Genomic DNA, 19473 nt, shown 5'->3' on the forward strand with positions numbered 1-19473 from the left:
ATGATATTTTCCCCTTAAATATATATATATATATATATATAAATGAACGGCCCAAGATTCTCTCTATAATAAGGACAAAGCTTTTGCTGCCAAAAGATTCTCCACGTTTGAACCAATATCAGAGCCTTCGCAATTATTTTTTTTCAAAAGATAGGCCTGATGACAATAAGATTCTGTGTCTTTAAAGCGCCAGAAAAGCTTTTGCTATTATAAATTTATTTCAAATCATAAAAATATATCATAAATAAATAAAAATATATCATTTCTAATTGATTATTTATAATAATTGATTAAAAAAAAATCCCCAGTTCATCCATAATACTCAACAGCAAATCAAACCACTCAAAAGGATGCCACCTGTAGATTACATGAGTGGGACCCATTATTAGTACTGTTTCACTATCCAATGACCAACAGCGGATCCATCTATGCCTTTTGGAAATTCACAAAAGGCGTCTCGCCGCATGGGATCTGATGAGCCAACACCAACCGACCACGTCGGCATTGGGATCCACAACACAGGTAACCAAAGAATCACGGGTAAATTATCGTTTTCTGGATATTTTCATATCACCCCTTGATAAGTTGAAAAATTCTTATCAGTCAGTTATTTTAATGAGAAAATTTTGATCTTTTTAGGTGGCAATGAGAAAAATTCCTCTTCTATAAAAGGGGCTTCATTTCGCACGATATTCGAAAGAAATCACTACCGAGCTTTGTTGCGATCTCGGGAAGGAGAAGGAGGAGAGCGAGAGCTTTGGTGATTGGGATCTGCTGGTTATGCAGCAGAGAGGAAGGTGTCTCAATCGCAGATCGCGTAGTTTCTCTCGATCTCGGATAGCCATCGAGGGCGCTTGAGCATTTGGTTTCTCCTCCACCCATTCTCTCGATTTGTTGCGTGTGAGAATGGCTGCGGTTAATGGTACTATAGGGTTTGTTGGTTGATTAATGGCGGATTTCAGCTGGGTTTTCTTCTTGTTTTTTTGTTGATTTAATGGGTTTTTGTGGCGGTTGGTGTTCTTCGCAGGTGGAGCTGAGAGGGAGGTGCAGAAGAGTTATTGGATGGAGCATTCCCAGGATCTGACCGTCGAGGCCATGATGCTTGACTCCCGTGCTGCTGATCTCGACAAGGAAGAGCGTCCTGAGGTATGGGAAACTTGATTGAGTTTTTTTTTTTTTTTTATCCACAATGCGGCAGAGATAAAGTTTAGATATTACTTGAAAAGGTCTTTTTTGATTGACTTTTAAACCTAGAATTTGGTTTAATTGCAATCTCAAAGAAAAAGTTAAATTTTTTTTTTACTAGACATCAGAGGTACTCATAACAATAAGAAGAAAAGAATAAGGAGGGAAAAGAAAATGTCGGTACTTATTCTCTAATAATTAATAAATTAAGCTTCAGCAAAAGATTCATATCTCAACGGTATTAAGAGTTCATTGTGAAAGACCAACATAAGATATTCAAATGTCTCGTGTTTTAAGTTTGTTGAATTTTGTGACGGGTCAAACTTGTCACCCCCACTCCATGTTATTGGGGAGAATGTACAAATTGGATGTTTAATTTTTGATCTGTTGGTTAGCTCTTTGACTTGCACGGGCTTATCCTATTTGTAAAAAAATTAAGGTTAATCCATTTTATTTAAAAAAAAATTCGCATGGGTTGATTTTCTTAAATAATGGTAAATATTAATAAGTTTCATGAGCGCAAATAGTCCTGGCAAGGAAATGAATGGAAAAAAAAAGGTTTTATTAATTAAACAATGAAAAAAAAAAAATGTTTGAAAAGGTATTGCTAGACCTGAAACATTTTTTTCCCTGTCTGCATTGTTTTTAGCTCTTTGCTGCACATGGCTCGTTGTTTGTAGCATCCCAAATTCTTTGATGTGAAGACTAAGCGTTGTGATCTGCTTGTAGGTTCTTTCCCTACTTCCACCATTTAAAGGAAAATCTGTCTTGGAGTTGGGGGCTGGTATTGGTCGATTTACCGGTGAATTAGCAAAAGAAGCTGGCCATGTTCTAGCACTTGACTTCATTGAAACTGTAATTAAGAAGGTAATTCCATTCACATGCTTGAAAATCTTTTGATTACAAAGAGAAAAAGGGGCAAAAGATGAAGAAATAGATAGATCTTTTGACCAGACTGAAGTATTCGAGTGAATTTATTTATTTATTATTATTTTTTTATGTTTCTTTATCCTTTTACAGAATGAAAGTATTAATGGACATTTTGCAAATGCAAGTTTCATGTGCGCTGATGTTACTTCACCAGAGTTAAAGATAGAAGATGAATCTGTGGACTTGATATTTTCAAACTGGCTGCTTATGTATTTGTCGGACAATGAGGTAATGGCTCTGTATGTCTCTATTGACGTATCCATTAATACTCAGACCCCATGATGAGGGTAGTCAAAAACTTTATAGTTTCCTATGATTTCATTCACTTCTCACAATGAAGCTGGCTCACGAGTATTGATTTTGACAAGAAGTTACTTAGGAGAGTTGCAGTGATGGATATCCTGTCAAGATGTAGCATGAAAACATGGTTATGCACATTATTTATAATTAGTTACCTGAAAAAAAAAAAGAACAAATCCTTCCAACTAATTGATTTCATCTATTAAGCATATAAGAGTTGACAATTGAGTTTGAAGAAGTTATGCAGGGAACTGAACAAATTAGCTTTGTAAGGTGTCTGATTAGTTTGAGGGATTAACACTTCATTGCTTGGTGTTAGCACTTAAGTTCAAGTTGTCTCAGTAAATGGATTATTTTCTTTGGTTGATTTGCTGATGAACCACATAAATTAAATATAAGAACTAGTTAATTTTATAGTTTTGTAAACTAGGACAGGAACAATCTAAAACGAGATTTGCAAACTAGTATATGGGATATCTTAAAAATAGTGATGCTATGACATTTTTCTTTTTGTGCCAGTTACATATTTTATCCTTTCTCTTAAAATGAAATATGTAATGGTGATTCCATGTATTAACAATGAAGGTACTGTCAAGTAGCTTTCTAATTCCTCTGAGCTTCTGTTGTAATTGCTGTAGGTTGAAAATCTGGCAGAAAGGATGATTAAGTGGTTAAAGGTTGGAGGATATATTTTCTTTAGGGAGTCTTGCTTTCATCAGTCTGGGGATTGCAAGAGGAAAAGTAATCCAACACATTATCGAGAACCAAGATTCTACACTCAGGTAACATACTAACTTGTTTACATGTTTAAACTACATGCTGTCTATTTAAGATTTGTTTTATCATGATAGTGGTTTATTATATTGTTTATGTTGGCATTGGAGTTTGGCTTGCCTTATATGCTTATCTGTAATAATATTTTGGTTTGTATCCTGCACAATAAGGCTGTTCTCTGTTGTAAAATGTGCTCTCTGTCTAATGTCCTCTTGCTTACTGGATCATTTTAAAATGCGTATCAGGAGTAATTGCTGTCCCACTGCTGAATTTTTGTTGTCAAACTTCAGATCCTTAGCACAACACTATCATCAAATGTTTAATTCTCAGACATTACTGCAGCAACTCTACAACCGAGTATTTTTCTCAATAAAAACGCTGAGTATTTATTTCTCAAAATATGCTGATTGGACATATATGTGGAAGCTACTGGGTTTGTTTTAACTTTGAAATTCTGATGATCCATGCCAAAAAACAATTGTAGTGAGTTAGTTCTATATGGGTTGATATCCTAGGGAGAATTCTATTTTCATCCATTATTTAAGATTAAATTAGATATATAGTCTGTTAGTGACATTATGACAACTTTCACGTGGGATCAACTCCTCACAATATTAATTGGGTGAGCGGCTTGTCCACTTTATCAAAACAAAGAAAAAAAAAAGCATTTCAAGAAAAATTCTGTATATGAGAGTTTGGTTCAATTTCTAAAAGCAGCATGATTTACTATTTTCTAACAACAAGTGTTTATGGTCAATTACATTAATCTAAAATTTGTTTAATGCAGGTGTTTAAAAATTGCCATGCTCACAATAGTGGTTCAGATTCCTTTGAACTTTCTCTTATCACTTGCAAGTGCATTGGCGCATATGCCAGGAACAAGAAAAATCAAAATCAGGTTTTTCTACAATCCAATTATTGGATACCTAACAGACTTAATTTTTGTAACAGTGTAAAATTCAATTGCATTCAGTATTTCTTTAGTGGAATATTTAGTAACTGAACTACCCTTTTATTCAGATATGCTGGTTGTTCCAAAAGGTCAGATCAACTGATGATAGGGGATTCCAACGTTTCCTTGATAGCGTACAATATAAAAGTAGTGGAATATTACGTTACGAACGAGTCTTTGGAGAAGGCTTTGTGAGCACTGGAGGAATTGGTATATATTTATACATCTTTTGTTCATTAAAGCGGTTTTACTATTAATCTATATGATACAAATAGTTAATGCATCCGTCTTTTTGAAACTGAGGTCCACCCTGTTTCTGCAACCAGCACTGAAGGAATTCTTCTGGTAAATTGATACAATAGTAAAGCACTAATATTTAGAATTGTCAATGGGAACATGCTTATGATATTGCCTATGCATTTATGAGATTTTAGCAACTTTCAGTTTACAACAATTTTTTTTGTCGAGGCTACAAATGTCGGACCATTTATCATTTAATTCCATTAATCCATAATGACTATATGGAAGATATTAAAGTTGCTGACTTTGCACATCTCTCCATCACAGGAAGTTCTACTTTTTGTTTTTCTTTATCTCTTCTCTTCTTCCATAACTACACTGAATCCTGAGTGATTATAATCAGAAACTACGAAGGAATTTGTGTCAAAGCTGGAACTCAAACCTGGTCAGAAAGTCCTTGATGTTGGTTGTGGCATTGGTGGAGGTGATTTCTACATGGCAGAAAAGTTTGATGTTGATGTGATTGCCATTGATCTCTCTGTAAACATGATTTCATTTGCCCTTGAACGAGCCATTGGCCTCAAATGCTCAGTGGAATTTGAGGTTGCTGACTGCACAAAGAAAACATATCCAGATAATACATTTGACGTGATCTACAGCCGTGACACTATTCTTCACATACAAGTATGCATTCATTTGTGGTTCCATGTTAGTAAACTAAATACTGCTAAACATTCTGTTACATTAACCTCGTATCAATGGATGACGTTTCAGGACAAGCCATCTTTGTTTAAGGAGTTCTTCAGGTGGCTGAAGCCAGGGGGGAAGGTTCTCATAAGTGACTACTGCAAGAACCCTGGAACACCATCTGAGGAATTCAAAGAATACATCAAACAAAGAGGATATGATCTGCATGATGTTGGAACTTACGGAAAGGTATCATATCAGTTAATATCATTAATAGTCCCTTAGATTATTCATATTGTCAATCCCGGTAGAACTGTCTGGTACAAATAGCATTACTTTTCCCACTATTTGCATCTCTCTTGGCACTGATACAGTGATACTCCTCTTTTAACAAAGATAAATTCCCTTTTTTTTTTCCCCTTTGTTTCAGATGCTCAAGGATGCTGGTTTTCATGAGGTTGTTGCCGAAGACCGAACAGATCAGGTTCTAATCTATGATATATATCTCTGCATTTGAAGGCATTGTATTCTCTGTGACTTCATCACAGTAAAGCTCATATGTTCATAATTTCTGTTATAGTTTATTGAAGTTCTTCAGAGGGAGTTGGATGCTGTTGAGAAGGAAAAGGATGAATTTATTTGTGATTTCTCAAAGGTGTGAATCCCACTTTGCAAAATCCTGCAGTTCTCTCCCTCCCTCCCCCCTTTGCACTATATAAATAATGTTTCTTGCTCTAATACAGGAAGATTATGATGATATTGTTGATGGATGGCGAGCAAAGTTGAAGAGAAGCTCAAAAGGTGAACAGAGGTGGGGCTTGTTCATTGCTAAAAAGAAATGAACTTTAAGAAGCAATGGACATATTTAATAATGATATTGTCTAATAAAATTGTATTTGCTTAGCTATGTTTATGGTACTATTAATTTGCAGTTCACTGTATCTCGGAAATGCTGTTAAACTATATGCTTTACTTTTTGAATAATAAACTTATAATAAAGTTGGCTAGCATCAGCCAACATGGTTGGCTAAGTGCACCGTTTCTTGGTGGGTTCTTATGTAGGATGAGAAGTAATATTGTTTGCAAACTTTGTGAAACGAAGTCCCAAAAGGATTTTCTCGGTTTCACTCAATGTGTTTGTTTAGGGTATATGTGAAGTTGAAGCATGGTAGTGACTGTGTTTGATGTTTGTTTGGTTGGAAATGATTTTTAGGTAATAAATTCACACAAGCATGGTTTTTTGTGTGTTATTTTTTTTTTTCAGGGACTTTTGTGTGTTATTGCTTTGTGTGCTATTCATTTTTAGTGAAGTTGTTGTATCTCTCTTTTTTTTATATACATATTACTTTTATATATTTTATTTTATTTTATTTAATTTATATGGTTTATCCACTGTTTAAAAAAATTAATTTTATGATATTATTTTTTAAATAAGTAAATCATTTAATAATTAATTAAAAACCATAGGATAAATCACACAATCTTCACAACTCAAAGCGTCCTGCAATTATCTTAAAAAAAATAAATTAAAATAAATTAAATTAAATGAAAATCTAAATAATAAGGTACAAAAACATCATTCCACGTTATAAATAAAGAACAATATAATTACAATTAAACTAATTTGCATTATCTCAGATTTTTTTCAAAATAAATACCAAGTAAATTATATAAATACAAACTCCATATAATTGGTAAATATATTGAATTTCCAAATGATACAGGTGTACACATGTAAGAATCCCAAACATAAAAGGCTAAAAGCCATAACTTGTGGCCACAAATCCAAAACCATATAAAATCAAGCGATCATGAAATCCAAATTCCGGCAAACAAATAAACCATAAACCGCCACAAAAACCCCCCGACAAGACCAGACCAGACCAGAGCTCACTTCTAATGGCTGCCCTACTCCACACCACCACCGCATCCCCCTTCTTCCATTCTCGCAGCACTCGCCCCTTCTTCTCGCCATCCCATCCTCCTTCCAATCTCTCATTTCGTTCCTCAATCCCCAATTGTTCCTCTCCTTCCATTTCCCCAGTGATTTCTCAGCGTTCCCACCCAATCAGGCTCACTTATCTTGAGGTGATTTCTCCCTTTCAATTTTCATTCTTTCTTTGTGTTTATCATCGAAAGGGTTGGTATTTCTACAGGGGAATAGTTGGTTGTGGGATATGGCTGGGTTGAATCTTCTGGTTGATCCTATCCTGGTGGGAAACTTGGATTTTGGTTTTCCATGGCTCTATGATGCTGCAAAGAAGTTTGTCAAGAATTTCAAAGTGAGTGATGTGTGTGTTTTGGAGATGAGTACGGGTTTTGTCGATTATTGGACTGATTTGGTGTTTTTAATTTGTAGCTGGATGATCTCCCTGAACTGGATTGCTTGTTGATAACTCAAAGCCTTGATGATCACTGCCATGTAAAAACACTGAAGCCGCTTTCCAAGATGTGTCCTCATTTGCAGGTTGTGGCCACTCCTAATGCTGAACCCATCTTGGGGTCACTCTTTAGCAATGTGAGTTTTACCATTACTGGTTTTAATATTTTGATGAATCATAAAGATGTTGCTAAACTTTGATGTCAATTTGATTTTATAATGGTATTCTTTAGATTTCTGGATTATGTTTTGTTGAATCTTGTGTATGATTTTATTAGGCAAAATTAAATTCTCTATTGTTTGAACAAACTAAACAGGATTCGTTTGAATTAGGACCTCCATTGTTTATTGAATTCTAATTATGAGAGTAGTTTGTTCTTAACAGGTTACTTATCTAGAGCCTGGTCAAAACTTTGAGATTGGTGGAAGAAATGGCGGCAAGGTTGATATAATTGCTACTGCAGGTCCAATACTCGGGCCTCCTTGGCAACGGCCAGAGAATGGGTAATTTTTTTTTTTCAACTGAGCTTATTTATTTCTTTAAACTTTAAGAAAGAGAGCTGATCCTTTAGTTTTGTGATAGGTACATTGTCTCATGTGGACCGAGAGACTTATCCCTTTACTATGAACCGCATTGTGTATATAACCAGTCATTTTTACAGAAATACAAGGCAGATATAATCATCACTCCGGTTATAAAGCAATTGTTACCGGCATTTACTTTAGTGTCTGGACAAGAAGATGCAGTTCAGCTTGCCAAGTTGCTGCAAGCCAAGTATGATTCTATGAGTTTAATTATTTTCCTCTATACTATTCTTTCCTTTGATCTCCATGATCATGCCTTCCTTCCAGATATATAGTTCCAATGAAGAATGGGGACCTAGATGCAAAAGGGTTTCTCTCTACCATTTTATTTGCGGAGGGTACAATAGATTCATTCAAGGTTAGATCACTTTTCTTTTTTTTTTGTCTACATGAAGGTTGAAGCTACACGTTACTGAGTTGCTGAAACCATCACTTGTCTAAGTGTACTCTATAGATAAACTCACACAAAATCCAGAAATATAAGAGTAAGATGTAGAAACAAATGAAATTGATGGATCGTTTTTTTCTCCTTTCACTATTTGTCTATTATGTTTTGTTCTCTTGTCCTCTATTTTATCTCAATCCAGTCACACCCTAATGTCTTCTATTTGCACACTCTTTGAAGTTGCCCATGAATGAAAGTCTTGAAACTCGTTTGGAACACAATGCTAATAATATCTGATTTATTATCCAGTAGACTCATTTTAGTATTGAGAACCATGATTCCCAACTTTTAACCTATGTATGAGTATCACCTTTATCATTTCTTTAAACTTACGACCTTAAAATATTATAAATGATTCATGGATCCCTTCCAAACTCTTGCACACATTTCCCTGTAAACTAAAAATTTATGTTACTGATGGGAGAACAGAGAAACATTTATTTTTATAATAACATTCAGACTAGTTCTTGCTTCTTAACGGTTTCAAGTTTCAATGTCTTGGACATGCTTTTGTAACAACCTAGCTCCACTCTGTTGGTTTGATAGACCTTATATTAAGCTCTATAAATTGATAATATCTGATTTCTGAAGCAAGGATTTCATATCAGTTAAACATAATTGTACAGGAACTTTTGTCCAGAGAGTTGCCTGAAGCATGCGTGTTGGAGCCCACACCTGGTGTGCCGTTTGAAATTTCACTTGCACCAAGTGTCAAATAGTGTGACATTCATAAAGTCTAGATGGTAATCCTCTGATATATACCTTACTTTTGCATGAGTTGTGATTCTGATGAAAATTTGTTTATCACTCTGATGCTCTGATTGTGTTATCCTTGTATATGTCTATAATGTATAGGAGAAACAGCATCAGTCTCAATATGACTTTCAATAGGTTCTAATGATAATACACAATTTGTTTCTCAATCAAATATCTGCATGGAGTTATTCATTGTGAAATGTTTGTTTAGTTTGCCATTGAATTAATAATATGTCCTGTTGGAATGAAGACATTTTCGGGGTATGAAATTACCTGCAGTTGGATTAGGAATATTGGAGTAATAAAAGAAAGGGACATGCACAAACTGCACTTGGCCACGAGTTTCAACTACTGAGATGGAAAACAAATAGCTAACGGATGTTATACAATTGCCATCCAATTTCTGAAGAAATCTCATATAAGCACGGAAGGAAAACAAACATATTAATGCCACAAACAAAATATTATGTGCACTTTCTCCTCCTTTTTTTTTCATCCTTGACTCCTGCAGTATGTACAAACTCTATAATGTGTCTCTCCAAATGATATTGCACCGTAACATTTATTTAGCTTCTAGCAATAAAGTATTCTCAAGCGCTGCGTACATCATAAATGCAGCATAGCTTCTCATATCTGAAAGTATAGTTCACTGCTTTCTATTGTTTGTGGTTCATATGGCAAAGCATCCACTATAATCTTGCTCTCTAGAACTGGCAAACTATCAGCACTGGGAATCTTCTCATGATAAACAGTCTCATTATCGTATTCCAGTTTCTTGAGCTTTTTGTCTGCATCACTGATCTCTTGGCTTATAACTCTGCACCATGAATTACTGTTAGAATTCCTTACTTTCTTTGCTTTGGCCACTGCATGACGAAGAACAGCAACTGCAGTGCCATGACTTTCATGTTGCAGGTGCTCAGCTAAATACCTTCGGCTTCTCAGTTCATGCAGTGTAATGTTGATGGGTAATAATTCCTGTTTAATAGATATATTTTTGGATATTTTGCTTGTCAGTGAAGGTGCATGATCAGAAGAACGTTAAAAATAACGCCTAAAAGTTCTGGAGGATTCTACTAAAGGTGTTCAAGTTCTGCTAAAAATGCAGAAAAAAAAAGACATTAGAATAAGGAACAAATTAAATCAATGAATTTTTGCTTAAGTAGAACTGAAGACATTAGACTAAGGAATAAATATAGATGAATTTATGGATGACTGATTAAATGGCAGAAATATTATGACTTTCCACCTGAAGGGGTGTGTCTGTGGTGTAACTTCAGATTGAAATTCATACCTTAAACTTTGCTGAGACATCATTGCCCTCTTCTTCTGATAATGCTAGAACTGAATTTGCTTCATGAAGTATAAAATTGACCCCAAGGTGCAGCTTTGATAACAGGCTTGGAGAGTTTCCCTTTTCTTCAGCTCTTTTTACAGTAGCAGCCTGTTCCGAAATTACAGTTATCGGTTTATTTGGATTGAACTAAGAACTTCAGTCAGAAATAAACCGAATAATTTTCTAATTAAATGAGCTGTAATTTCAGTTATAGTTACAAGACGAGAAGAGGACATTGATAACCTGAGCATCTGCCAAGCATATCAAGCTCATAACAGTGGACAATGATGAGGTAACTTCCGGCGGCCTATCTTTCGCCAAATGAACTTGCAATGGTGGGAGGATCACCTCAGCAAGATACCTATAAACCCCTGCAGCTTTCCTAAAAAGAGTGGAGGTTTCCTTCAAGTCTGCAGTAAAAGAGTGTGAATTAGAGAAGCACAGATTTAAACATCTGGAACTGAAAAAAGACGTATATCCAACCTGTCAATAAAGTTTCAAAAGCCCTCTCTCTGAGTGTGGCACCATAAAGGAACAGACTCATTCCAAGCTCAAACCGAAGATTATCAATAGAGTAGAACTTCGGACTGCCAATTCTCATTATACAAGAAGCACTTAGAGGACTTGACCATCTGATCTTGAAGTCAGTTACCCTTTTCTGCAACTTCAGTGTCTTTGTTTTAACTGATTCAGTGTAAAATACCAAGTTGATCAGAAGAGGCAGGTAACGTTCCAGTTTCTGCAGATCCTGAACATCAGAAAAAAAAAAAAAGAAGAATTCATTCACATTACTCTGAACAATATTCAAAACAAGTTGATCACTACCTGCTCATATGGACAACTTGAGCCTCCGGACATTTCTCTTGCAATAGCTTCTGTGATGTTACTGTTCTGATTGATAGATTGTTCGATAACCCGCCTTCTCGAGCTCAACTCTTTCAGTCTCTCCAGTGTTTTGGCATCACAAGCATAGAACACCTCCTCGAACACAAGCTGTCAAGAATTATTTACAGTTGAGAGTTAAATCTTTGATCTTTGCTGCTGTAATGCATTGAAGATAAGAGTAGGAACTCACCTTCTTTGTTCTCATTTTCGCCGCATCTCTGAATCCCACCAACATATCTGAAGAACCAAGATATACAGCTCAGGTCTTCCTGCAACTTTTGCTGCTAATTTTAAGAAACAGTGATTAGTTGGGATATATATATATATATATATATATGAATAAGAAGACTAGAAATAAATTATTGGCTAGAATAAGAGCATCCCATGTCTATGCAAACACAGCTTCCCGGATGTTCATGAGTGGAATTTTTTGGAAGTTGCTTTGGAATATCATTTGGATCAAATAACGGCTTTGTGTATGAAAGCATTTTATCGACAGATATTAACAAAAACTTAAACTTGATACACAACATTAAAACTATCAAGTTTGACATCATAATTTTAATCAGACAAATTTAGATATGATAAGATTAACGAGGCAAATAAAAACGTCTGGATTTGATTAATCATGTAAGTAGAATATATTCAATAAACACACAATGAAGGATTAATAGATCAAGGTCTTTCTTTTTCATTTTCTGCTATTATATTTTCTTTAAAGGTTCCATATAATGTTTTATTGAATCTTAGACTTAGTTATAAGGAGTTTGGTTCTTTTTTAGGTTAATTGGGCCCTTAAAAAAGGAATTATGTTTTCAAATACTTAAGTTTTGACACAATGTACATAATCAATGGGCATTGTTATATTTGTCAACCCTTTTATCACTTGGAATTTGTGAGGCACTTTCTCATTCAATAATTTAGCAATTGAGGACTCGTTCTAAATTTGGCTAAAATAGAGAATTGAAGAATATTATTGCTTTCTTAATTATCATATAAACTGAGTTGGCTTTGATTCTAGGGCCTTGTTTGGATTAGCTTAATAAAAAAGTGCTTTTTTTAAGTTTGGTAGAAGGACTTTTAAAAAAAGTGCTTATGAGAGTAAGTTAAGTGCTTTTTTATATTTTATGTTTGAATATGTTAATGTAGAAGCACTTTTATATATGTAAAGTTGTTTGGATATGCATTCTTGAAAGGACTTTTTTCAATGTCAAATTACTAAAATGGGCATTCATTAGTTTATTATAATAACACTAATTTTAATACTAATATACTAACATACTAATATTAATACAAATATAATAATAATATTAATATGAATACAAATACTAATTAATATACTAATTATAATATATGAATACTAATATACTAATACAAATACAAATATACTAACATACTAATATTAATACTAATATACTAATAATAATATTAATATACTAATAATTATAATAATACTAATATACTAATATATTAATAGTACTAATATGAATACAAATACTAATATACTAATAATAATACTATTACTAATACAAATATACTAATATACTAGTACTAATACTAATATACTAACATACTAATACTAATATATTAATGTACTAATTCTAACACTAATACTAATATACTATGATTATAATTATAATTATAATCATAATTATTATTATTGAAAAAACAAAAATTATAAAAGCATAGTCATTTCTTTATTTGATAAGGGTAACATAGTAATTTAATAACTCCAAAATAGCTTCTAAGAAGTGCTTTTTCCAAAAGCACCACAAGACTAGCTTCTCAAAAAAGCTGTTTTTCAGCTTTTTTATCAGCTTCTGCTTCTGCAGAAAAGCTAATACAAACATGATTTTTTGAGCTCAGAAGTGCTTAACTTATAAAAAAGCACTTCTTGGCTTTTTAAAAGCCAATCCAAACACCCCCTAAATGTAAGACTTTGGTTTTGTTTATCAACCAATAACATTGTCAAAGCTTCTTTTTTTTCAAAGGTGATTTTTAGGAGAGATTAAGTAGTTAGTAATTATGATTATATTCGAATAGGTTAATTTCACTGTTGATTGAGCTTATGAAAAATTATGTATTATTTTTATATTGAAAATAATTTTGGGAGGATACTTTCTCTTACCTCAGGGCGTATGTAGTTTATGTGTTATTCTTTTTTGTTTCCATTCCTAATCGATTTGTGTCTTTATGAAATGTTTATTTGACTGTGATTTTGCTATTGTGCTTTATTTTTTTAATAAAATTATGATTTATTTTTTTAAAAAAAATTATTCAACTTAATGATTTAACCAATATGGTGAATCACACACCCTTGATGCCTTTATTTGTTTATTTATAATAAGAACCAATGCTATATGGCATGATATGAACTTTCCTCACTTTCTAATTAGATTAGTGAATGAAAGTCATGCCATGTATTAGAAATTGAGGAGAGTGTGTGTGTTTTTTTTTTAATTTAAAGAAATGTGAACAAGTCACCTATTAGAAACAAACATAAACATAGTATTAGTACTTCAATACATCTGTATTTTCAGTCTGTGTGAGCTAAAGTTTAAAGCTGCCTCCTCAACACTCAATAGGGACACAAGCACTTTATGTAGAAAGCCAAGTGCCAATAAAACAAGAGGCCGTCAATTTTTTTTTACATATATATATATATTTATACATACATTTTTTTTAATATTTATGCAACAATGTTTTTTGCACGCATATATGCATACATACATTCTGTTTTTTTATTATTATTTATGCAACTAGAATGTGATTTTCATATGTTTTCTTTTCCTTACATTTTTTTATTATTATTTTTTGTTGTAAAACTAAACTATTTACTAAATTAAACCTGAGTTTATCCAACACTGGTACCGGTTCGGCAGAGAAATAGCTCTGGTTCGTCTACTTTGTCATATTAACCTGCCAATTTCGGAGAATTAGATTGCTTTCACTTTTAATGCAAAACACTTTTCATGTAGAGTTTATTTTTCATCTCTTCAATCATGTGAAAATATCCTTCACCAATTAATATTTGGACATTGAAAAATCAGTGAAGTGAAATGTTGTTGTAGCATACAACCTCTATGTTTCACATTATATATTTTTCCTTCTTGTGCGACTTTTAGCCGGTTGATCATCTTCTTCTTACACAGTTACACGGGTGCTCGCTCACAAGATTTGGAGTTGTTTTATTTCAAATTTGGTCTTTCGCTATTTCTTAAATCTCATGTCAATTGAAGAATTGCAGTGCACTTCTTCTGAATATATATATCTAACACCCTAACTTGACCCAGCATATATATATGAATAGAGATGATCTTTAATAGTGATCATTTTTAATGGTTCTATATATTCTGCTCTTCCTCATCTATTTCTATACTTAATTGTCCGAACTAATTCATATACCTTCCAGGATTTGACTTATGAATTTCATTTATATATCCGGCATGTTTAAGGGTAACAACTATATTTTTAATAACATTTTTGGATGATTTATCTATTTATTTATTTATTTATTTTAAATTCAACAAAAACTATAGCAGTTAGTATATTGTTAAAAAAACTTATCATATTCTATTTTAATGGATAGATAATCTTACCATAGACTCAGTTTCGTGGTATGGTTACAACTAAATCAAGATGTGGATCATCCTCAACCATTAGATTGTCTCAATTTAATAACTTTTAGAATAAAAAATAATATCTTGTCTAGGGCCTTAATTTGGAATGTTTGGCTTGAATGTAACAGGAGAATCTTTGATGATTGTTTTGATGATTGTTTATCTGTGATTATTAAAGTTTCTCATTTGTTTATGTTTTGGGTTTCCGCAGTTCCTGAGCAGAAAAGACAAAGGCTTGAGGAGGCTTCGCATTCAGTCAAGAGGAGCCTGGAGTTTGCTGAGCCCAGGAGGGGAGAGTCAAGCAGCCCCTGATCACCTTGGGTAGTTCCTAGTGGTTTCTTCCCCGCTAGGTTGCGTTTTTATCTTTCTGTTCCTTTCCACATCTAGTGGATCTGGTTTTCGGTCTGTGTGTTGTTCTTTGGTACTGGTCGACCTCTCTGGCTGTGTTGCTTTATGTTCTTGTAAACTTCCTTGTCAAGCCATGTTGTGTTTTTCTTTTTAATAAATTGTGGTTTATCCACTTTTTTAAAAAAAAAATAAAATAAATAATAATATATTAAAAGTAATTACCAACCTATTCCTATATTAATAACAAATAAATAATAAAATTTATAAATTCATGTTAAAGAATGAGCCAAGTCTTGTTTCACGGAATCCACTAGATTGTTTTTTCATTTTTTAACGAATACATTCAAATCAAACCCAGTAGCAGCCATCGGAGTAACAATAGGTCCTTAAATTGATTATGTAGTCATCACATTTTTTCCCCCTAGTCATTAAAATTAACTTAAAATATATTCGTCATATAAATCATTTGGCCTTTTAATCAAGGATTAATATGCTAACCACGTCACTTAATCCCTGGCTAAACACTAATTAATGAGAAGGAACAGTATTAACGGAAGACACTTGAGAAACCAAAGTCTCCAAAGAAGTCCAAGAAGAACCACCACACTCCATTGCCAACCTTGCCTTCTCACTCAAAACCTTGATATTCCTTGCAACCTCCTTCCCTCCTTCCCCTACCATCAACTCCCTCACCATCTCTTCTATATGATCCCTCCCAATCAACTCCTCATTCTCAATATCCTTTCCTCTTGTTCTAATCCTCAACCCAATCTTCATCTCTTCAACAACAAACTTAGCATTCAAAGGCTGCTCGGCCATCATCGGCCATGCAAGCATTGGAACTCCGGCCACCACACTCTCCATCACTGAGTTCCATCCACAGTGACTCATAAATCCTTTGACGCTTTCATGGCTAAGAATTTCCATTTGATCCACCCATTTATGGACAACCATTCCTCTATCTTTAACCTTCTCTTCAAACTCCCCAAAAAGAACATCATCATAATAATTTTCTTTGATCACCCAGAGAAAATCATGCTCAGACTTCTCCAACGCAACGGCGATCTCTTGCAGCTGCGCCGGTGCAACAATCGCCTGAGAACCGAAGGCCACGTACAGCACCGGCCGGTTGGACAAGGAACGTGCGTCCAACCATTGCATGCATGCAAGCTGATGGTGCTCAGCATCCATCACGCATAGAGGACCAACATACCAAGATTTAGGTCCAATGTTTTTGTTCCAATAATGTAGATAAATCTCATCAAGTTCCGAGAAGCTGTTAACTATGATGCCATGGCTCTGCATGGTGGCTATCCCTTGCTCCATAACAAACTCGTGAAGGGGGCCTTTTGGATCAGGATCAGGATCATCAAAGGGAGGATTTAAGTCAGCTTTGGTGAGTTTGAGATGAGGGAAAGGGGTGACAGTGAAGGGATCATCATAGGAGGAGACATGTTTGTGTGGTTTGTTTATAGATACAATATGAGAGATAGTCATGGCGAAGTTTCCCATGCCGTTGAAGACCATTCTAGGGATGCCGAACTTGGCGGAGGAGTCACCGGACCACCCAAGAAAGCCATCGGAGATCAAGAGGTTGATGGTCGGAAGGTTTTTCAGGGCTTGCTCAAATTGTGGCTGGAGTTTTTTGACAGCTTGGATGAAGGGTAGGAAGAGAAGCATGGAAGGGAGGCAGTCAGTGCTCTCAATATTGGGCGGGAGGTCTTTAGGGATGTCGCCCGGGAAAGAGAGCTCAATGATGTCTGGTTCAACGCCGGAGAGGAAGTTGAGGATGAAGGGTGAGTTGAGAGGAGTGGTGAAGATGGTGATGAGAGAGGCAAGGCGGCGGTGGTGGAGGAGGTGAGCTAAATGGAGGAGAGGGATGGTGTGGCCCTTGGACATGAAGGGGAAAATGGCTATGTGAGGCTTGTGAGCAGAGGAAGGAGATGCAGCCATTTTTGTCTGCTCACTAGTTCTGTTTCATGGTTAATATATAAGCTTAGAATACATTAACAATGATCCCCTTGGTCAAGAGATTACTTGGACAGAATTCAATTCGTTAGATCTTTTTTATGTGAATGGCTCAGCGGCTGCACAGGCGATTTTATAATGGAAGTGCAGGAATACTATCCGGACATGGTTAGAATAGAAGTCAAAGGAATATTAGAATATGTTCATTCTAGAAACCGTATGAAAACACTGAAACATGTGTCAAGCTTAGACTAGTAAGAGCATCAAATTTGTTCAAGCAATCGGACGGCAACGTCTTGACAAATCAGCCTCTTTGATGTATAATATCCTGCTGCTTTAATGTCATTTAATTAAACTGTACGTCCTTGTTCGCTCTCTGCCAAAGTCGTAAAGACCTTTTAGTCCAAAAAAATAATAAAAATAAAAGCAAAAATTAAAATTAAACTTTAAACAAAGAAAAATCCTGAATGGGATAACTAGTAAAAAATCAATCTCTAATCACCATTTTTATTTGGAAAAAACTATTAAAGATGGGATAAATTCTCTAAAACACTTTCAAAAGCAACTTTTGGAAAGATGGGATAAATTCTCTAAAACACTTTCAAAAGCAACTTTTGGGAATTGTCCCTTCTATTCATATCTCACTTTAATATCAGCCAGTAAATTATCCTGGCCACTGTAGTTCGTGAATGGTGTAAGCGTTACTCAGGTCAGGCTAACTGGTTCATTAATATATTGTAAGTGTTTAATAATCTAGTCAGCCTCTTTAGTAAGTGTATGTATGCGTCTATCAGCCCTCAGATTAGTGACTAAGCCTTTGTGTTATTTTTTTTTTTTTATGAAAAGGAGCCGACCGCTATTTATTGAAAAGAAAAGAAACAGAAAAACATGGAAAATAAAAGAGATACAACAGCGAAACAAAGGAACAAAAACAAAAGAAAGCAAGAGACAGGAAAAGACAACAAAAAACTACATAGAAAAGCCCTGAAGAAAGAAGCTCTTCATAAGCCAAGGGCAAATCCTTATCAATGGTAGAGGGATAAAGAGTGTAAGCTTAATCCATGCAAGGCTAATCTGAGAGCTGCAGCATTCCAATTATGAGGTATAAGATGAATCTCCAGGTTGCCAGTACTTATCAAGGCATCATTAATTTGATTTATCCAATGATCAGTCCGCCAGTGATGTGGCAAAATACCAGTGGTAACAGCAGCATAAAGATCTCTGTTGGAACCAAAAATATGCTGAATGGAAGAATGATTGACCTTGATGTTTTCCATAGCCAAAAACAGAGCATGGGCTTCCAGAGAAGAAGCACTTGCTTCTGGAATTGGGTAGGCTACAACCAAAAGAATGGAAGAGTTCTTGGTTCACAATCAGGAAGCCCAAAAATTGGCCAGGCTCCATAGCCTATGTGTTTTATCCACAAACTATTCCTGTAGGGAGTCAGTATATCCTGTTATGAATATGGTCTATTTGTTTAAACGAGTGTTCTATCTGTTTATTGATTGTGCGTGGCTACCAACCGTGACCATGTGTATAAAGTGTTTGTATGTCTATCAAAGTAGCCCATCCATTTATAAAATGTGTATATCAACCTGGTCGATCTTTTCAGTAAATTACTCTATATGGTCTACCTGCTCAATCAACAAATGTTTGTCTTTCAGAACGGGTTTAAATGTCTAGTTCTAATTTTTCTATCTCCAGCAAGGTCTTCACAATAGATGACAGAAAGCAATGCCCATTAAAAAGTAGATCACTTTTAAAAAAAAAAGGTTTGACCTATTGGTTTTCTAAAAGGGCAAGAAACTACAAGCCCTATAAAAGTGTAGACATCTCCCAATGGATTTTTTTTTTTTTTGCATACACAAACATTCAAATTCGAAACCACTTAAGTGACACAAACAAATCTTTTGCCATTTAAGCCAACTCTATTAATTGTTCAGTCAAACCATACGTTCAGAAATGACTTTACAAGAGAAAAGAAGAAATGAAAAACTTAACTTCACCTAGACCCAAAAGAGAATTGAAAATGGTTTTTCAAAAGAAAGAGAACAAAAATGGTGGCATAATAAAAATACAATA

The 19473-nt window shown here is 34.6% G+C and overlaps 4 protein-coding genes across 7 annotated transcripts; 2 read left to right on the top strand and 2 right to left on the bottom strand.

The window, feature by feature from the left end:
- Positions 1–704: 704 nt before the first annotated feature.
- On the top strand, positions 705–6200 carry LOC120262250 (phosphoethanolamine N-methyltransferase 1-like). 2 transcript variants are annotated; one of them, XM_039270333.1, is made up of 12 exons: positions 705–932; positions 1028–1146; positions 1915–2052; positions 2206–2343; positions 3054–3197; positions 3977–4087; positions 4210–4351; positions 4785–5065; positions 5156–5317; positions 5499–5552; positions 5649–5723; positions 5812–6200. In XM_039270333.1, the coding sequence occupies exons 2-12, from the start codon at positions 1063–1065 to the stop codon at positions 5908–5910; spliced, it is 1428 nt and encodes a 475-aa protein (XP_039126267.1). In that variant the 5' UTR covers positions 705–932; positions 1028–1062; the 3' UTR covers positions 5911–6200. The 2 variants fall into 2 exon arrangements, with proteins under 2 accessions (XP_039126267.1, XP_039126266.1); XM_039270332.1 differs by having other exon boundaries at positions 705–922.
- Positions 6201–6882: 682 nt separating this feature from the next.
- LOC120259823 lies at positions 6883–9828 on the top strand. 3 transcript variants are annotated; one of them, XM_039267269.1, is made up of 8 exons: positions 6883–7156; positions 7225–7350; positions 7428–7586; positions 7834–7952; positions 8032–8223; positions 8301–8391; positions 9105–9221; positions 9485–9828. In XM_039267269.1, exons 1-7 carry the CDS (start codon positions 6968–6970, stop codon positions 9195–9197), a joined length of 969 nt encoding a protein of 322 aa, XP_039123203.1. In that variant the 5' UTR covers positions 6883–6967; the 3' UTR covers positions 9198–9221; positions 9485–9828. The 3 variants fall into 3 exon arrangements, with proteins under 3 accessions (XP_039123203.1, XP_039123202.1, XP_039123201.1); XM_039267268.1 differs by having other exon boundaries at positions 9514–9828; XM_039267267.1 differs by lacking the exon at positions 9485–9828 and having other exon boundaries at positions 9105–9285.
- A 10-nt stretch (positions 9829–9838) lies between these two features.
- Positions 9839–11896, bottom strand: LOC120259822. The gene is made up of 6 exons (XM_039267266.1): positions 11646–11896; positions 11396–11563; positions 11054–11318; positions 10814–10980; positions 10529–10678; positions 9839–10212 (listed from the first exon to the last, which is right to left on the bottom strand). The coding sequence occupies exons 1-6, from the start codon at positions 11688–11690 to the stop codon at positions 9862–9864; spliced, it is 1146 nt and encodes a 381-aa protein (XP_039123200.1). The 5' UTR covers positions 11691–11896; the 3' UTR covers positions 9839–9861.
- Positions 11897–15951: 4055 nt separating this feature from the next.
- On the bottom strand, positions 15952–17376 carry LOC120260146 (UDP-glycosyltransferase 90A1-like). The gene has a single exon (XM_039267588.1). It carries the CDS (start codon positions 17374–17376, stop codon positions 15952–15954), a length of 1425 nt encoding a protein of 474 aa, XP_039123522.1.
- Positions 17377–19473: the final 2097 nt, after the last annotated feature.

The sequence above is a fragment of the Dioscorea cayenensis genome, chromosome 5 (genome assembly GCF_009730915.1).
Source record: "Dioscorea cayenensis subsp. rotundata cultivar TDr96_F1 chromosome 5, TDr96_F1_v2_PseudoChromosome.rev07_lg8_w22 25.fasta, whole genome shotgun sequence".
NCBI classification, from domain to species: Eukaryota; Viridiplantae; Streptophyta; class Magnoliopsida; order Dioscoreales; family Dioscoreaceae; genus Dioscorea; species Dioscorea cayenensis.

Excerpts from the sequence above, each read along its gene's own strand:
- LOC120262250 (XM_039270332.1), top strand. Across the intron at positions 5,066-5,155 it reads ACACTATTCTTCACATACAA|GACAAGCCATCTTTGTTTAA; the intron begins GTATGCATTCAT and ends ATGACGTTTCAG. Across the intron at positions 5,553-5,648 it reads CCGAAGACCGAACAGATCAG|TTTATTGAAGTTCTTCAGAG; the intron begins GTTCTAATCTAT and ends TTTCTGTTATAG.
- LOC120259823 (XM_039267269.1), top strand. The coding sequence starts at position 6,968 with ATGGCTGCCCTACTCCACACCACCACCGCATCCCCCTTCTTCCATTCT. Across the intron at positions 7,157-7,224 it reads TCAGGCTCACTTATCTTGAG|GGGAATAGTTGGTTGTGGGA; the intron begins GTGATTTCTCCC and ends GTATTTCTACAG. Across the intron at positions 7,587-7,833 it reads TGGGGTCACTCTTTAGCAAT|GTTACTTATCTAGAGCCTGG; the intron begins GTGAGTTTTACC and ends TGTTCTTAACAG.
- LOC120260146 (XM_039267588.1), bottom strand. The coding sequence starts at position 17,376 with ATGGCTGCATCTCCTTCCTCTGCTCACAAGCCTCACATAGCCATTTTC.
- LOC120259822 (XM_039267266.1), bottom strand. The coding sequence starts at position 11,690 with ATGTTGGTGGGATTCAGAGATGCGGCGAAAATGAGAACAAAGAAG. Across the intron at positions 11,564-11,645 it reads CGAAAATGAGAACAAAGAAG|CTTGTGTTCGAGGAGGTGTT; the intron begins GTGAGTTCCTAC and ends AATTCTTGACAG. Across the intron at positions 10,981-11,053 it reads TTTTGAAACTTTATTGACAG|ACTTGAAGGAAACCTCCACT; the intron begins GTTGGATATACG and ends CTTTTACTGCAG.